At 37.9% G+C, this 12,521-nt stretch overlaps 1 protein-coding gene across 1 annotated transcript in view; it reads left to right on the top strand.

Moving 5' to 3' along the window:
• Il1rapl1 (interleukin 1 receptor accessory protein like 1) overlaps nt 1-12,521 on the top strand; it is a 944,588-nt gene that overhangs the window by 568,822 nt on the left and 363,245 nt on the right. The window contains exon 5 of the mRNA XM_055597800.1: nt 11,073-11,147. Coding sequence (XP_055453775.1) covers nt 11,073-11,147 — 75 coding nt within the window. The remainder of the gene's footprint in view (nt 1-11,072; nt 11,148-12,521) is intronic.

Below are 12,521 nucleotides of genomic sequence, written 5' to 3'. Positions count from 1 at the left end.
TCTTACTATCTCCTCCTTCTTTCATAAGATTTCCTGCACTCCGCCCAAAGTTTGGCTATAATTCCCAGCATCTGCTCTGATACCCCACAGGGTAGAGTCTTTCAGAGGTCCTCTGTGGTACACTCCTGTCCTGTTCCCTCTTTTCTTCCTCTTCTGATGTCCATCCTCTTTGCCTTTCTGAATGGGGACTGAACATCTTAGCCAGAGTCCTCCTTCTTGATTAGCTTCTTTAGGTGTACAGATTTTAGTAGGTTTATCCTATATTATATATCTAATATCCATATTATGAGTGAGTATATATCCTGTGTGTCTTTCTGCTTTTGGGATACCTCACTTAGGATGATCTTTTCCAGTTCCCACCATTTAACTGCAAATTTCATGATTTCCTTGTTTTTTATTGCTGAGTAATATTCCATTGTGTAGATGTAACACATTAGAATTTATTCACTTTGTATCTCACCTGTACCCCCTCCCATTTCCCCTCCCAGTTCCAGCCTCGCTCCCTCTCCCCAAAATCTCCTTCTCCCCTCCAGTGATAAGGGAGGTCCTTCTCCCTTTCTACCTGACCATAGCCTATCAAGTCTCATCAGGACTTTCTTGATCCTCTTTTTCTGTGGCCTGGTATATCTGTACTTTCCCCTCCCCTCCTGATCAATGAGGCAGCCATTTACTGGTGTTTGTCTTCATGAGTAATTTTTTCAGAAGTAGAAGACATAGTGTTACATTTGCAAATACAGAAAAATAAATTCTTATCTCGGAATTCATTTTTACTGGCCATTGGAACCCCTGCCATTTTCCAACTTCTCTCATTTGTCAAAAAATTAAACTAATACATATTAAACATCATGATATGCTAGAAACATTCAAATAATGGACCTTTCTGTGAATATTCTTCATATGTGAAAATGAATTTTGTTAGACTCAAAGTACTGGGAAATTAAGTTGCATTGTCATCTTAGTGACCACTTCCTAGTCACAGTTTCCAAATAACACAACAGTTGAACTTTGATTCACTTTTACCAAAGAAAGGTAAATTGGAAGAGAAATGTTTTTAATTGGTATTCATAATAACATTACATTAAACTGTGACAATTTTAGATTATAACAGATTGCACTGCAACAGCTCTCCGCTGTGTGTTGTAATGATTTAATTGCAAGTTTTCACTCTTTAGCAGATAGTACATACCTTGAAGGTAGACTGACAGACTTTTCAAAGGGCACACAAAAAAAAGTATTGAGAGGAAAAGATTTTCTGAAGATTCTACCTTGAATTTGTTTTGTTAACATTGGCAAAGCATTTGACCTCTTTATACCTCAGATTCTTGGCCTTCAGAACAAAGGAGTTGCATTAGTACACGATGTTTTATTATTAAACTATACAAATCCTTCAAAATTTCAAACAATTACAGTGTTTGGCAGATTATAACATTATATACACACATACATGTACGTATGTGCACATGCATACAGGCATATGATTTAATTTGCCTGGTCAAAAACTTAGAATAACACATAGGCTATTATTAGACATCAGAAACAAATATTCACCAGATGGTGGTTAAGAAAAATTTTTACTCTTTTGATAAAAATGTAAATTAATGTGTTGGAGAAATGGCTCAGCATTTAAGAGCATTGTCTGTTCTTTCAAAGGTCTTTGGTTCAGTTCCCAGCAACCATCTATACTGGGGTCTGATACCTCTTCTGGCATGCAGGTATACATGTAGATAGAGCGCTCATATACATATACATATAATAAATAAAATCTTATTTATGTATCTATTTATTTATTTTATTAGTTACATTTTATTAACTGTGTATCCCAGCTATATCCCACTCCCTCATTCCTTCCCAATCCCAACCTCCCTCCTTCATCTCCTCCCCGGCCCTTTCCAAGTCCACTGATTGGGGAGGACCTCTTCCCCATTCACCTGAATAAAATCTTTAAAAAAAACAATGACAGCTAAACTGTGTATAGGTTTAAATAACAATACATCAATATTGATTCATTCATTGTAGCAAAACCATTAGTATGATAATGACAGAATGTTTTTTTTTTTTTAAAGAATGAACATTAACATAGCTACTATAAAACAACAACAACAACAAACGGTTAGGAGGTTGCTGCCTTGAGATTGCATTAATCCTCAAGGCAACCAGGCACTGTTGTATATTAACCTAGACTGGAGGAAATGAAGCTTACCTGGGCTGGTGGGTGCAAGCAAGATCTCAGTCAGCATGATTGCAAGAGAAATAGCCTCCTCTGAAGACAGTTTCAGCTACAAAGCTCTCTTTATTGTTTGGGAAGTGGGAGATAAGGGCAGTATAAACTTTTGGGATTGGAGAGAGGTTTGCAGTGTGAGGATACATTATTGGCTGGGGCTAAGGTCCTAGGACTGCTTCATTTGCATGAGAAGGAAATCTAGGTGCTTTCTGGATATGTCCTTATAAGGAAAGAGGAATTTTAATCTGAAACCTGGCCACCAGGATATGTGTCCACCTCAAAGGCAGCAGAGGTGTAGGTCATAAGGCTGATGTGTGCCGGGACATGTAGGTCCAGAATAGGAGGTAGCAGTCCTGCTCCTATTGGTTTCAGAATGAGTTTTTTTAGAGTTTGGACATGTCTCAGTCTCACTCTTACTCCAGACCAACTCCTCCAGTCCAGGATTTACTGTCCTCACATCAGTTGCTCAAAGAGCTGAAAAATATAACTGCCATGTGCTCCAGTTACACCAGGTGTGCATATACTTATATACTTTTTATTGTGGTACTATTATTCATAATATACAAGATGTAGATTCAGACTAAGTGCTCATCACTATTGAAATGGTTTTTTAAAATGTAACAGTAAAACAATGGATAAAAAACATGAAATAATGTCACTGTCAAAAATATATAGATCTGGAGGGGGTATCCAAGATGGCAGTGCCAAGAGGACATTGTGTCTAAGAAGCAGGACAGCATTTTCAGTACAGCGACCAAGAGACTGAACTCTGGGCCCTAAAACAACAGCAATCGTGTTTCCCAGGTGAGAGGAATCTCCACAGTGTGGGAATCAGGTCACCCAGCCAGAACCAAGAAGAGATCCAGGGTCGCGCAGGCACTCGGTCTCCAGACCAGAGCCACATGTCTGCGTGTCCTGATCACCTTCCCAGTCTGAACGGTGGGCAAAAAAACACCAGAGACTGAGAGTTCCAGTCACGAGAAAAATCCACAGAGAAGGAAGTAAATGGGACTGACCTCAGGTCACTCAGTCTTTCCCTGGAAAAGGTCCCACAGACCTGCAGGCACAGGCTGTCAGCCCTGAGCAGGGGTTCCAGCCACCAGCACAGAGACCTGCTGCATGCCCAACTCTCCATCACACACAGAACTATGTGCCCCAGGGCCTCAGAGACGGGGTTTCCCTGTCAAGAGAAAACCCCACTGGGAAGGAAGCAAACAAGGACTGACTCATGGTCACCCAATATATCCCTGGAAAAGGTCCCACACATTGGTAGGTACACACTGACAGCCCAGACCTGCTGTGCACTAACTATCCTTCACAGACAGAACTGTGCGCCCCAGGGCATCAGAGACTGGGAGTCCCTGTGGGGAGAAAACCCCACAGGGAGGGAGACGGCTTAGAGCACTCAGCCGACCATCACCACCTCCACACACCAGCAAACACAGGAAAGTTCCCTGGAAAAGGTCTCAGGTTCCTGCCCAGGCATCAGCTTGGAGCCACCACCTGCCAGCACCTGCATGCTCTATGCACCAAACCAAACACCATAGACTGAGCCTTTCTGTTGGGAGAAAACCCCACTGTGGGGAAAACACCTCAGGACACCTAGCTCTGGAAAAGTTTCTGGCTACTCACAGGCTCCTGACTCTAGCCTTCAGCTGCATGCATGAGAGCAGAGCTCACTTGCCACTGACTACAGCTTGGGTACTGGGGCATAGAGCCCCAACCTCAGACCTACAGAAGCCTGGGATCCCTGATATCAACCCCCAGATACTGCTCCAAGGGGCAACCAGTTATCCCTGATTAAACTGACCAAACCACAGGCACCCAGGTTACAGCAGCACCTCACTAAACTTATGGCAAGAAACCCAGAAGCAGGGCAGCTTTCTCCAGGACTTCTCCAGGTGAGAGGAGAGACCTCTTGACTAACAAGGACCACAGTTACACTTAGATATGTATGCCTGAGGTGAGCTGTGGTGATTCCTGAAAAAGAACGACTACTCAGTGACCATACCCAAAAAGCTGAGGAGGCTTCCTTCAGGAAAAATCATCTTCCTGCCAAAGGGTTCTCTCCACCACAGGATACCAGGAACCACCAGAAACTAACACTCAACACCTAAAATAGGCCAATGGGTAGAGACCAGTGTAAAAGCTGAACCAACAAAAGACAGAGCAGTATTCCATCTCCAGAACCCAGTTATCCAGGGGCAAGCAGCCCTGGACACCCCAGCATAATTGAAATTCAAGAAGATGACCTAACATATATGTTTATGAAAAGGATAACAGAGGAAACAAATAAAATTTGTAAAGAAGTAGAGGAAGATAAAGTCAAACAGATTATGGTCCTCTGTAAGAAATACAGGAAGTTGCAGCCAAACAGTTTGGGGCTTTTAGAGAGGAAATACTTAAATCACTGAAAGAAATAAAAGAGAAAAAAAAAGGATTGTTCAAACAAACAGGTGGAGGAATTGAAGGAAAATAGAGTCAAACAGGAGGAGGAAATCAACAAAACAGCTCAAGATCTGAACATGGAAATGGAAAAATTTGAAGAAAATACAAATGGAGGAAACTATGGAGAGAAAGAACTTAGGGAAGAAAACAAGAACTACAGAGGTAAGCATAACCAATAGACTACAAGATATGGAAGAAAGACTCTCAGGTTTTCTTTTCTTTGATGTATCTGTCAAAGAAAATAATGAATTTAAAAAAATTCCTGACACAGACAGTCCAAGAAATTCAAGACAACATGAAAAAAGACAAAACCTAAGAATAATAGGAATAGAGGAAAAAGAAGATTCCTTCCTCAAAGGCACAAAATATTTTCAACAAAATCATTGAAGAAAATTTCCTCAACTTAAAAGAGAGGCCAATAAGAATACAAGAGACTTACAGAACACCTAATAAATAAGACCAGAAAAGAAAATCCTCCTTCCACATAATAATCAAAACAGTAAGTATACAGAACGAAGAAAAAAAAAATACTAAAAGCTGCAAGGAAAAAAGGCCAAGTAACATATAATGGCCAACCCATCAGAATCACACCTGACTTCTCAACAAAGACTATGAAAGTCAGAAGGACCTGGATGGATATCATACAGACCCTAAGAGAACACAGATGTCAGCCCAGGCTACAATACCCAGCAAAACTCTCAGTCCTCATAGATGGAGAAAACAAGATATTCAATGACAAAAACAAATTTCAACAATACCTACAGACAAATCCAGCATTACAGAAGACACTAGAAGGAAAAAGACAACCCATGAAAACTAACTACTTTCAAGAAAACACAGGAAATAATTAACCTCACTACAGTTAAACAAAAAGTAACTAAGCACACAAACTTACTACCACAGCCAACATCAAAATCAAAGGATCTAACAGCAACTGGTCATTAACCTCTCTCAACATCAATGGATAAATTCTCCAATAAAAAGACACAGACTAACAGAATGGATGTGTAAACAGGACCCAAAAATCTGTTGCATAAAAGAAACACACCTAAGTCACAAAGGTAGACATTACCTGAGGGTAAAGGGCTGGAAGACAGATTACCTAGCAAATGGACACAAGAAGCAAGGAGGAATAGCCATTCTAATATCTGATAAAACAGACTCTGAATGAAATTTAATCAAAAGAGACGGGGAAGGACAATTCATACTCATCAAGGGAAATTTCCACCAGGAAGACATCACAATCCTGAACATCTGTGCCCCAAATACAAGGGCACCCACATATGTAAAAGAAACATTCATAAAACTTAAACCACACATAGATCCTCAAGCATTACTAGTGGGAGACTTAAACACCCAACTCTCAACAAAGGACAGGTCAACAAAACAGAAATTAAACAAAGAAACAATCACTCTAACAGAGGTCATGAACCAAATGGATCTGCAGATTATCAAAGCAGATGTTAAGACTTATGGCCCACTGTTGGGCAGAGTGCATGGAATCTTATGAAAGAAGTGAGAAATAGTAAGGTCTGGAGAGGACAGGAGCTCCACAAGGAGAACAATGGAAACAAAAAAACCTGAGCACAGGGGTCTTTCCTGAGACTCATACTCCAGCCAAGTACCATGCATGGAGATAACCTAGAACCCCTGCACAGATGTAGCCCATGGCAGTTCAGTAACCAAGTGGGTTCCATAGTGATGGAAAGAGGGACTGCCTCTGACATGAACTGATTGCCCTGCTCTTTTGTCACCTCCCCCTGAGTTGGAAGCAGACTTACAAGGCTATAGAGGAAGACAATGCAGCCAGTCCTGACGAGATTTGATAGACTAGGATCAGAAGGAAGGAGAGGAAGACCCTCCTCTATCAGTTGACTTGGGGACGGGTATGCATGGAGAAGGCAGAGGGAAGGTTACATTGGAAGGGGAGGAGGGAGGAGTTTATGTGAGGACAGAATGTGAATAAATTATAATAATAAAAATTAAAATAAGGTAAAAAAAGAAATAAACAAGCAAGCATACAAACAAAAACATACATAGATCTGTAAAAATGTGATATTAGGTGGAATTATCCAGTTACATGGAAAAATCATTCTATCATATGTAGGAATAAAACAGAAAAACAAGAAACTAAACAACATTGTCTGAAAATAGAAGGCTATTATGAATAAAGCTATTATGAACATAGCTGAGCACTTGTCCTTGTTGAATGGTTGAGTATCTTTTGTGTATATGCCAGGAGTTGTATAGCTAGGTCTTGGGGTAGTACTATTCCTAATTTTCTGAGAAAGCACCAGATTGGTTTCCAAAATGGTTATGCAAATTTGCCCTTCCACCAGCAATAGAGGAGAATTCCCCTTTCTCCACATCTTCTCCAGCATGTGCTGTTAATTTAATTTTTGATCTTAACCATTCTGATTGTTGTTTTGATTTGCCTTTGCCTGATGACTAAGGATGATGACTATTTCTTTAAATGATGCTCCAGAATTCTATGTTTTTCTAGTGAGGATTCTATTTAGCTCTGTAGCCCATTTTAAAATTGGATTATTTGGGGTTTTGTTGTTTAATTTCTTGAGTTCTTTATATATTTTGGATATTAGCCCTCTGTCAGATATAGAGTTGCAACAGTCACAAAAACTGCATGTATTGGCATAGAAACTAAACTTACTGGTGGATCAGTGGAATTAAATTGAGGACCCAGCAATAAACCTGCACTCCTATGGACCCCTGAGTTTTGACATGAATCCAAAACCATACAATTAAAAATATGGCATCTTCAACAAATGGTGCTAGTCTACCTGCATTTGTACATGTAGAAAAATGCAAATAGACCCATATCTATCACCCTGCACAAAACTAAAGTCCAAATTGATCAAAGACCTCAATATAAAACCAGACACACTAAATCTATTAGAAAAAAAATGGGAAAAGCCTCGATCTCATTGGCACAAGAGACAACTTCCTGAACACAGCACCAAAAGCTCAGGTGTTATGATCAACAATCAATAAACAGGACCTCATGAAAATGAAAATTTTTCTTCTGTAAAACAAGGGACACCTTCAACCAAACAAAATGAAAGCCTACAAACCTGGAACTTCATCTTGCCTCAACCTCCCAGTTAGGTTCTGCGGGACATTGTTAGCACCAAATTGATAATGTCATCTGTTTTCTTTACTCAGAAGCCAAATATGAGGGAGCATTCTCCTCTGCCCAGGATTCTATTGGGTACTTTAGGTAGCTGACTTATAAGGGTCTTCATCAGGTGATTTCTGATAGATATTTGTATATTCCCTATTTGATAATGTTAAACTTTGCTGTTATTTGTCTTTTCACATGAAAGCCTCTCATGAAAGGAATTTGCTCTGCTCGAGAATCTCTTTATTGGAAACTCCAGCTCAGTATATCAAAGGGACTTCATCATTTAGTTTCTGTAGGATATTTTGGCTATCCTCATTGATGATGTTTTACTATGATTTATCTTTTATTGTTTTTAATTATTGGTGGATTATACACATGAGCTCAGATGTCCATGGAAGCCTCATAGTACTTGGAGCTATTGTTATTGTGAACCACCTGAAGATTGTGCCCTTAGGAAGAGGAGTAACCATCTCTCTAACTCCCTATCTTATCTGTTTCTATGTTTATATATCTATCTCTTCTGTCCTTTTATTTTGGCTTACTTATTTAAGCTCACTTAAACAAAATTAAAAGACTACCTACCATATTTCATTCTCTGCAGCATATGTATAAAACCAGTTATTTTTTAAATTTTATTTATTATCTATTTTTTATTTATTACAATTCATTCACTTTGTATCCCAGCTACAGCCCCCTCCCTCATCTACTCCTGGACTTACCCTCCTACCCTCTTCTCCCTCTATGCCCCTCCCCTAGTCCACTGACATGGGAGGTCCTCCTTCCCTACTGTCTGAACCTAGTCTATAAGGTCTCATCAGGACTGTCTGCATTGTCCTCCTCTGTGGCCTGGTAAGGCTGCTTCCCTCAGGGACAGGTGACCAAAGAGCTGCCAACTGAGTTCATGCCAGAGACTGACCCTGTTCTCCTTACTAAGAAACCTACTTGAAACCTGAACAGGGTCACAAAATTGTTGTTGTCGTTTTGTTTTGTTTTTACTATAATCATTATAATCATTTGATAAAGAGTCTAAGAAATGTTACTTAGTTCATTGATGACATATTTTTGCCAACACTGACTGAAAAAAAACTGATTATTTAGGTGGCAAAAGAACTAAATATGTTAAGACAATTTTAGGCGTGAAATAAAAGGTTTAAAGTTAACCAGAGAAATTTCATATCTTTGAGAATTTTAAAGGGTTTTTTTATTCTTTTACCCAAATTTTATCTACACCTTTATTTCTAAAACCTTAATAGTAATAAAGATAAATAAATACAGTGTTTAATTAGTTTTGAATAATCAGAATTACAATCATGTTTGAAGCTGGTTTCCCAAATAAAATCTCTGAAAACATCTCTGTTTTTCTGACTTGGTGTTTATCATTCTTTTTCAGTAATGGTTTTTTTGTTAATTAGAGATGGAGGCAAGCTGCTAAAGCAGCTTGAATTCTTCAATCCTCTCGTGATAAATATGTGTAGCCAAGTCCCAGCTGTTATATCTAGATTAGACTTCCAGTTATCAACCAAGCGGGCATGTATTCCTGGCAAGTGAGAGATGTTGTACCAAATTCATTCCTAAATAACATCAGAGAGAGAAAGTCCTGAAAGCAAAAAGACTTAGCTCAGCAACCATTAATTGATCATCACTGTACTTGTTTCAGAGTAGATTTTGCAGAGACAGGTTTCAAGGGACCTGAACAATTCAATCAGAGGGTAGAAGGGAGAAGCTTCATAAAGAACTGACTGTTTTTCTATAGCCCAGAGAATCTAGTTTAAATAGAAATGAAGTATGCAGTGAAAAGCATCTCTCGATAATGCTGTCACAGCAAAGTCTTTGATTTATTGGCTGATAATTAAAATTGACGAGCAGAGAAAGGAAGTATGTAGAAACTTAAATTCAAAGAGGGTGTAGCATGTAAATTAGCAAGAAATACTACAAAATCTAACGTATAGTAATAGCATAGGGTTTAGTCTAAGAGGAAAATATTATTTAAGAATATTTACTTTGTTGTAGGTTCCTGTCCTGTTCCCTGATTTCTCCTTCTTCTGATATCCATCCTCTTTGCCTTTCTGAGTGGGGATTGAGCATCTTAGCCAGAGTCATCCTTCTTGATTAGCTTCCTTAGGTGTACAGATTTTAGCATGTTTATCCTATATTCTGAAACGCTCTACCCTGCTATGTTGAGACTCATAGTCAAACTTTGAGCAGAGTACAGGGAATCTCACGGAAGAATTGGGAGATAGTAAGACCTGGAGAGGACAGGAGCTCCACAAGGACATCAAGAGACCTTAAAAAGCCTGGGCACAGGTTTTTTTTCTGAGACAGATACTCCAGCCAAGGACCACTCATGGACATGGCCTGGAACTCCTGCACAGAGGTAGCCTATGGCAGTTCAGTATCCAAGTGGCCTCCATAGTAATGGGGACAGGTGTTGTCTCTGACATGAACTCAGTGGCTGGCTCTTTGATCACCTCCCCCTGAGGGGGGAGCAGCCTTACCAGGTCACAGAAGAAGACAATGCAGTCACTCCTGCTGAGACCTGATAGACTAGGGTTGGAGGGAAGGAGAGGAAGATCACCCTTTTCAGTGGACTGGGAGAGGGACATGGGTGTGGGAGAGGGAGGGTGGGATTGGGAGGGGAGGAGAGAGGGAGGTACAGGGGGGATACAAAGTGAATAAACTATAATTAATAAAAATAAAAATAATTTAAAAAGAATATTTACTTTGTATGGGAGTGCATTTTTGTACTTACACAAACTTAATGCCACATTGACTCCCCATTTAGAAAACACTTGCTCAAAATCATTACTAAATCATATCTTTGAATCCAAGTGATTAACATATGAAAAATAAAAATAGAATTAAGAATCACATCATCTTAGGTCAAAATCATAGTGCATGTCACATACCCCTGTTTTTTTCTTTAATCTGTCACACAGTAAAAGGTATTAAACACTCCTCCCAAACAAAAAGCAAAGTACAAATTCAAAATCCATGGTAATAAGTGCTAAAGGCCTGTCCAGTCCTGATTCTGTAATGTATAGTGTTTTCTGAATATCAATATGAATGTGTTATGCTTTACTCTAGTATAATCTAATGCCTTTTTTATTTGCTTGACATTCCTGCCTGAAATATGAAAGTCATTAGTTGGTAGAGTGCTTTGATACTACTATGAAAAATGTTTGGGAAAGTGAACTGTGTTCTTTCTTTCAGTTTATGCAGCCTAGCTGTAAGTCTTTGTATTATTTTATTGTTGTTGTTTTTCAGCTCCTCTGACTGATAAGCCACCCAAACTTTTGTATCCTGTGGAAAGTAAACTGACAATTCAGGAGACTCAACTAGGTGAGTAATTCTTCAATTCTACTTAATATGTCTTTCTCCAATATATTTCAATAGCTAAATAAGCCTAAATTGTAGGCATGTTAGACACTAAACTGGAAACACTGTTCCCCGTAATACGCTCTTTGGAAACAAACTGTGCATATAATATTTAAACAGTTGTTGGAAAGGAAATAAGCTTAAGATTTTAATGACATTATTATAGCATTTTATAGCCTCAGGCTGTAATGTTTGAATTGGTTTTTTAAAAGACAGTATGGAACTTTATGTATAATCCTTCTTAACACATTAAAACACATTTTTTGAAATTAAGAGAAAATGCCAGTTCATCAAAATAAATATCAATATTATAAAAAATACAAGTTTACATTTTAATCTAAATAAGAGATGTGGTAGAATATTTGCTTATCATTACAGGACTGGGGTTTGATCTATAGTATTACATGTTGCTAATTTAGGAATATAATGCTGAATTCTCATCAATGATCATATTTATATATGCCACGTGATAAGTTCTGAAAACATATATTTGTAAGAAATTGGGTAAAACTTTAAATATCTTTGGATAAGAAGAAAGGACTTTATAATAGTGGTTAAATGTAGTGAATATACCAAAAATAAATTTATATTGTTTAATTCATCTTTTTCATAATGTGAGCAAGTTATCTTTGATAAAGAAACTAGTAGATTTAGACATGAGCTCATGAACACGATACACTTGTTATGAATATTAAATTGTATATAATTTGTAATTGTAATGTATTTATATTGGAGGGAGTATGAGATTTTTGTCTAATTTGGGTTCATTCCATTATATCAAATATTATCTTAATCAATATATATATTATTTTCTTACATTTCAATTTTTTAAATGCTCTATGAATTCAGAGAAACAGGTTGATTACAGACATACAATAACATTATGTAGAAATGTGTTTTCTTTTGTTGACTAAGTTTAAATTTTTTTCTAACACATTCTTGAATATACATTCATGTTATTAAAGAATTACATTAATCATTCAAATTCACTTATTTTATAACTAAAAAGAATCTGCTGTAGCTATAACTATTAATTCTTAACTGTGAATTTGGTAAAAAATGTGAATCAGTTTTCTAAACAAAGAGTGAAGATGTAATGGTCTTTACATCAACACATGTTTCACAAAGGTATGATGATGGTTTTTGGACACCATTCAGTTTCTAATAGTAGAAATTCTTATGCTTGGTAACTTAAATGATAAACATATGCAGAGTACATTCATACAGGTAAGAAAGTAAGTATGTTGCTTTGTTAGAAAATCTGAGTCTTCCGTACTGATGTAATGTACATACAAGTAACACAATGATAGTTATTTTGAGATGGAAGACTATAGACAC

Source organism: Psammomys obesus, unplaced genomic scaffold, assembly GCF_907164565.1.
Source record: "Psammomys obesus unplaced genomic scaffold, mPsaObe1.curated_primary_1811, whole genome shotgun sequence".
Lineage (NCBI taxonomy): Eukaryota > Metazoa > Chordata > Mammalia > Rodentia > Muridae > Psammomys > Psammomys obesus.
This window is presented reverse-complemented; position numbering and strand designations above follow the sequence as displayed.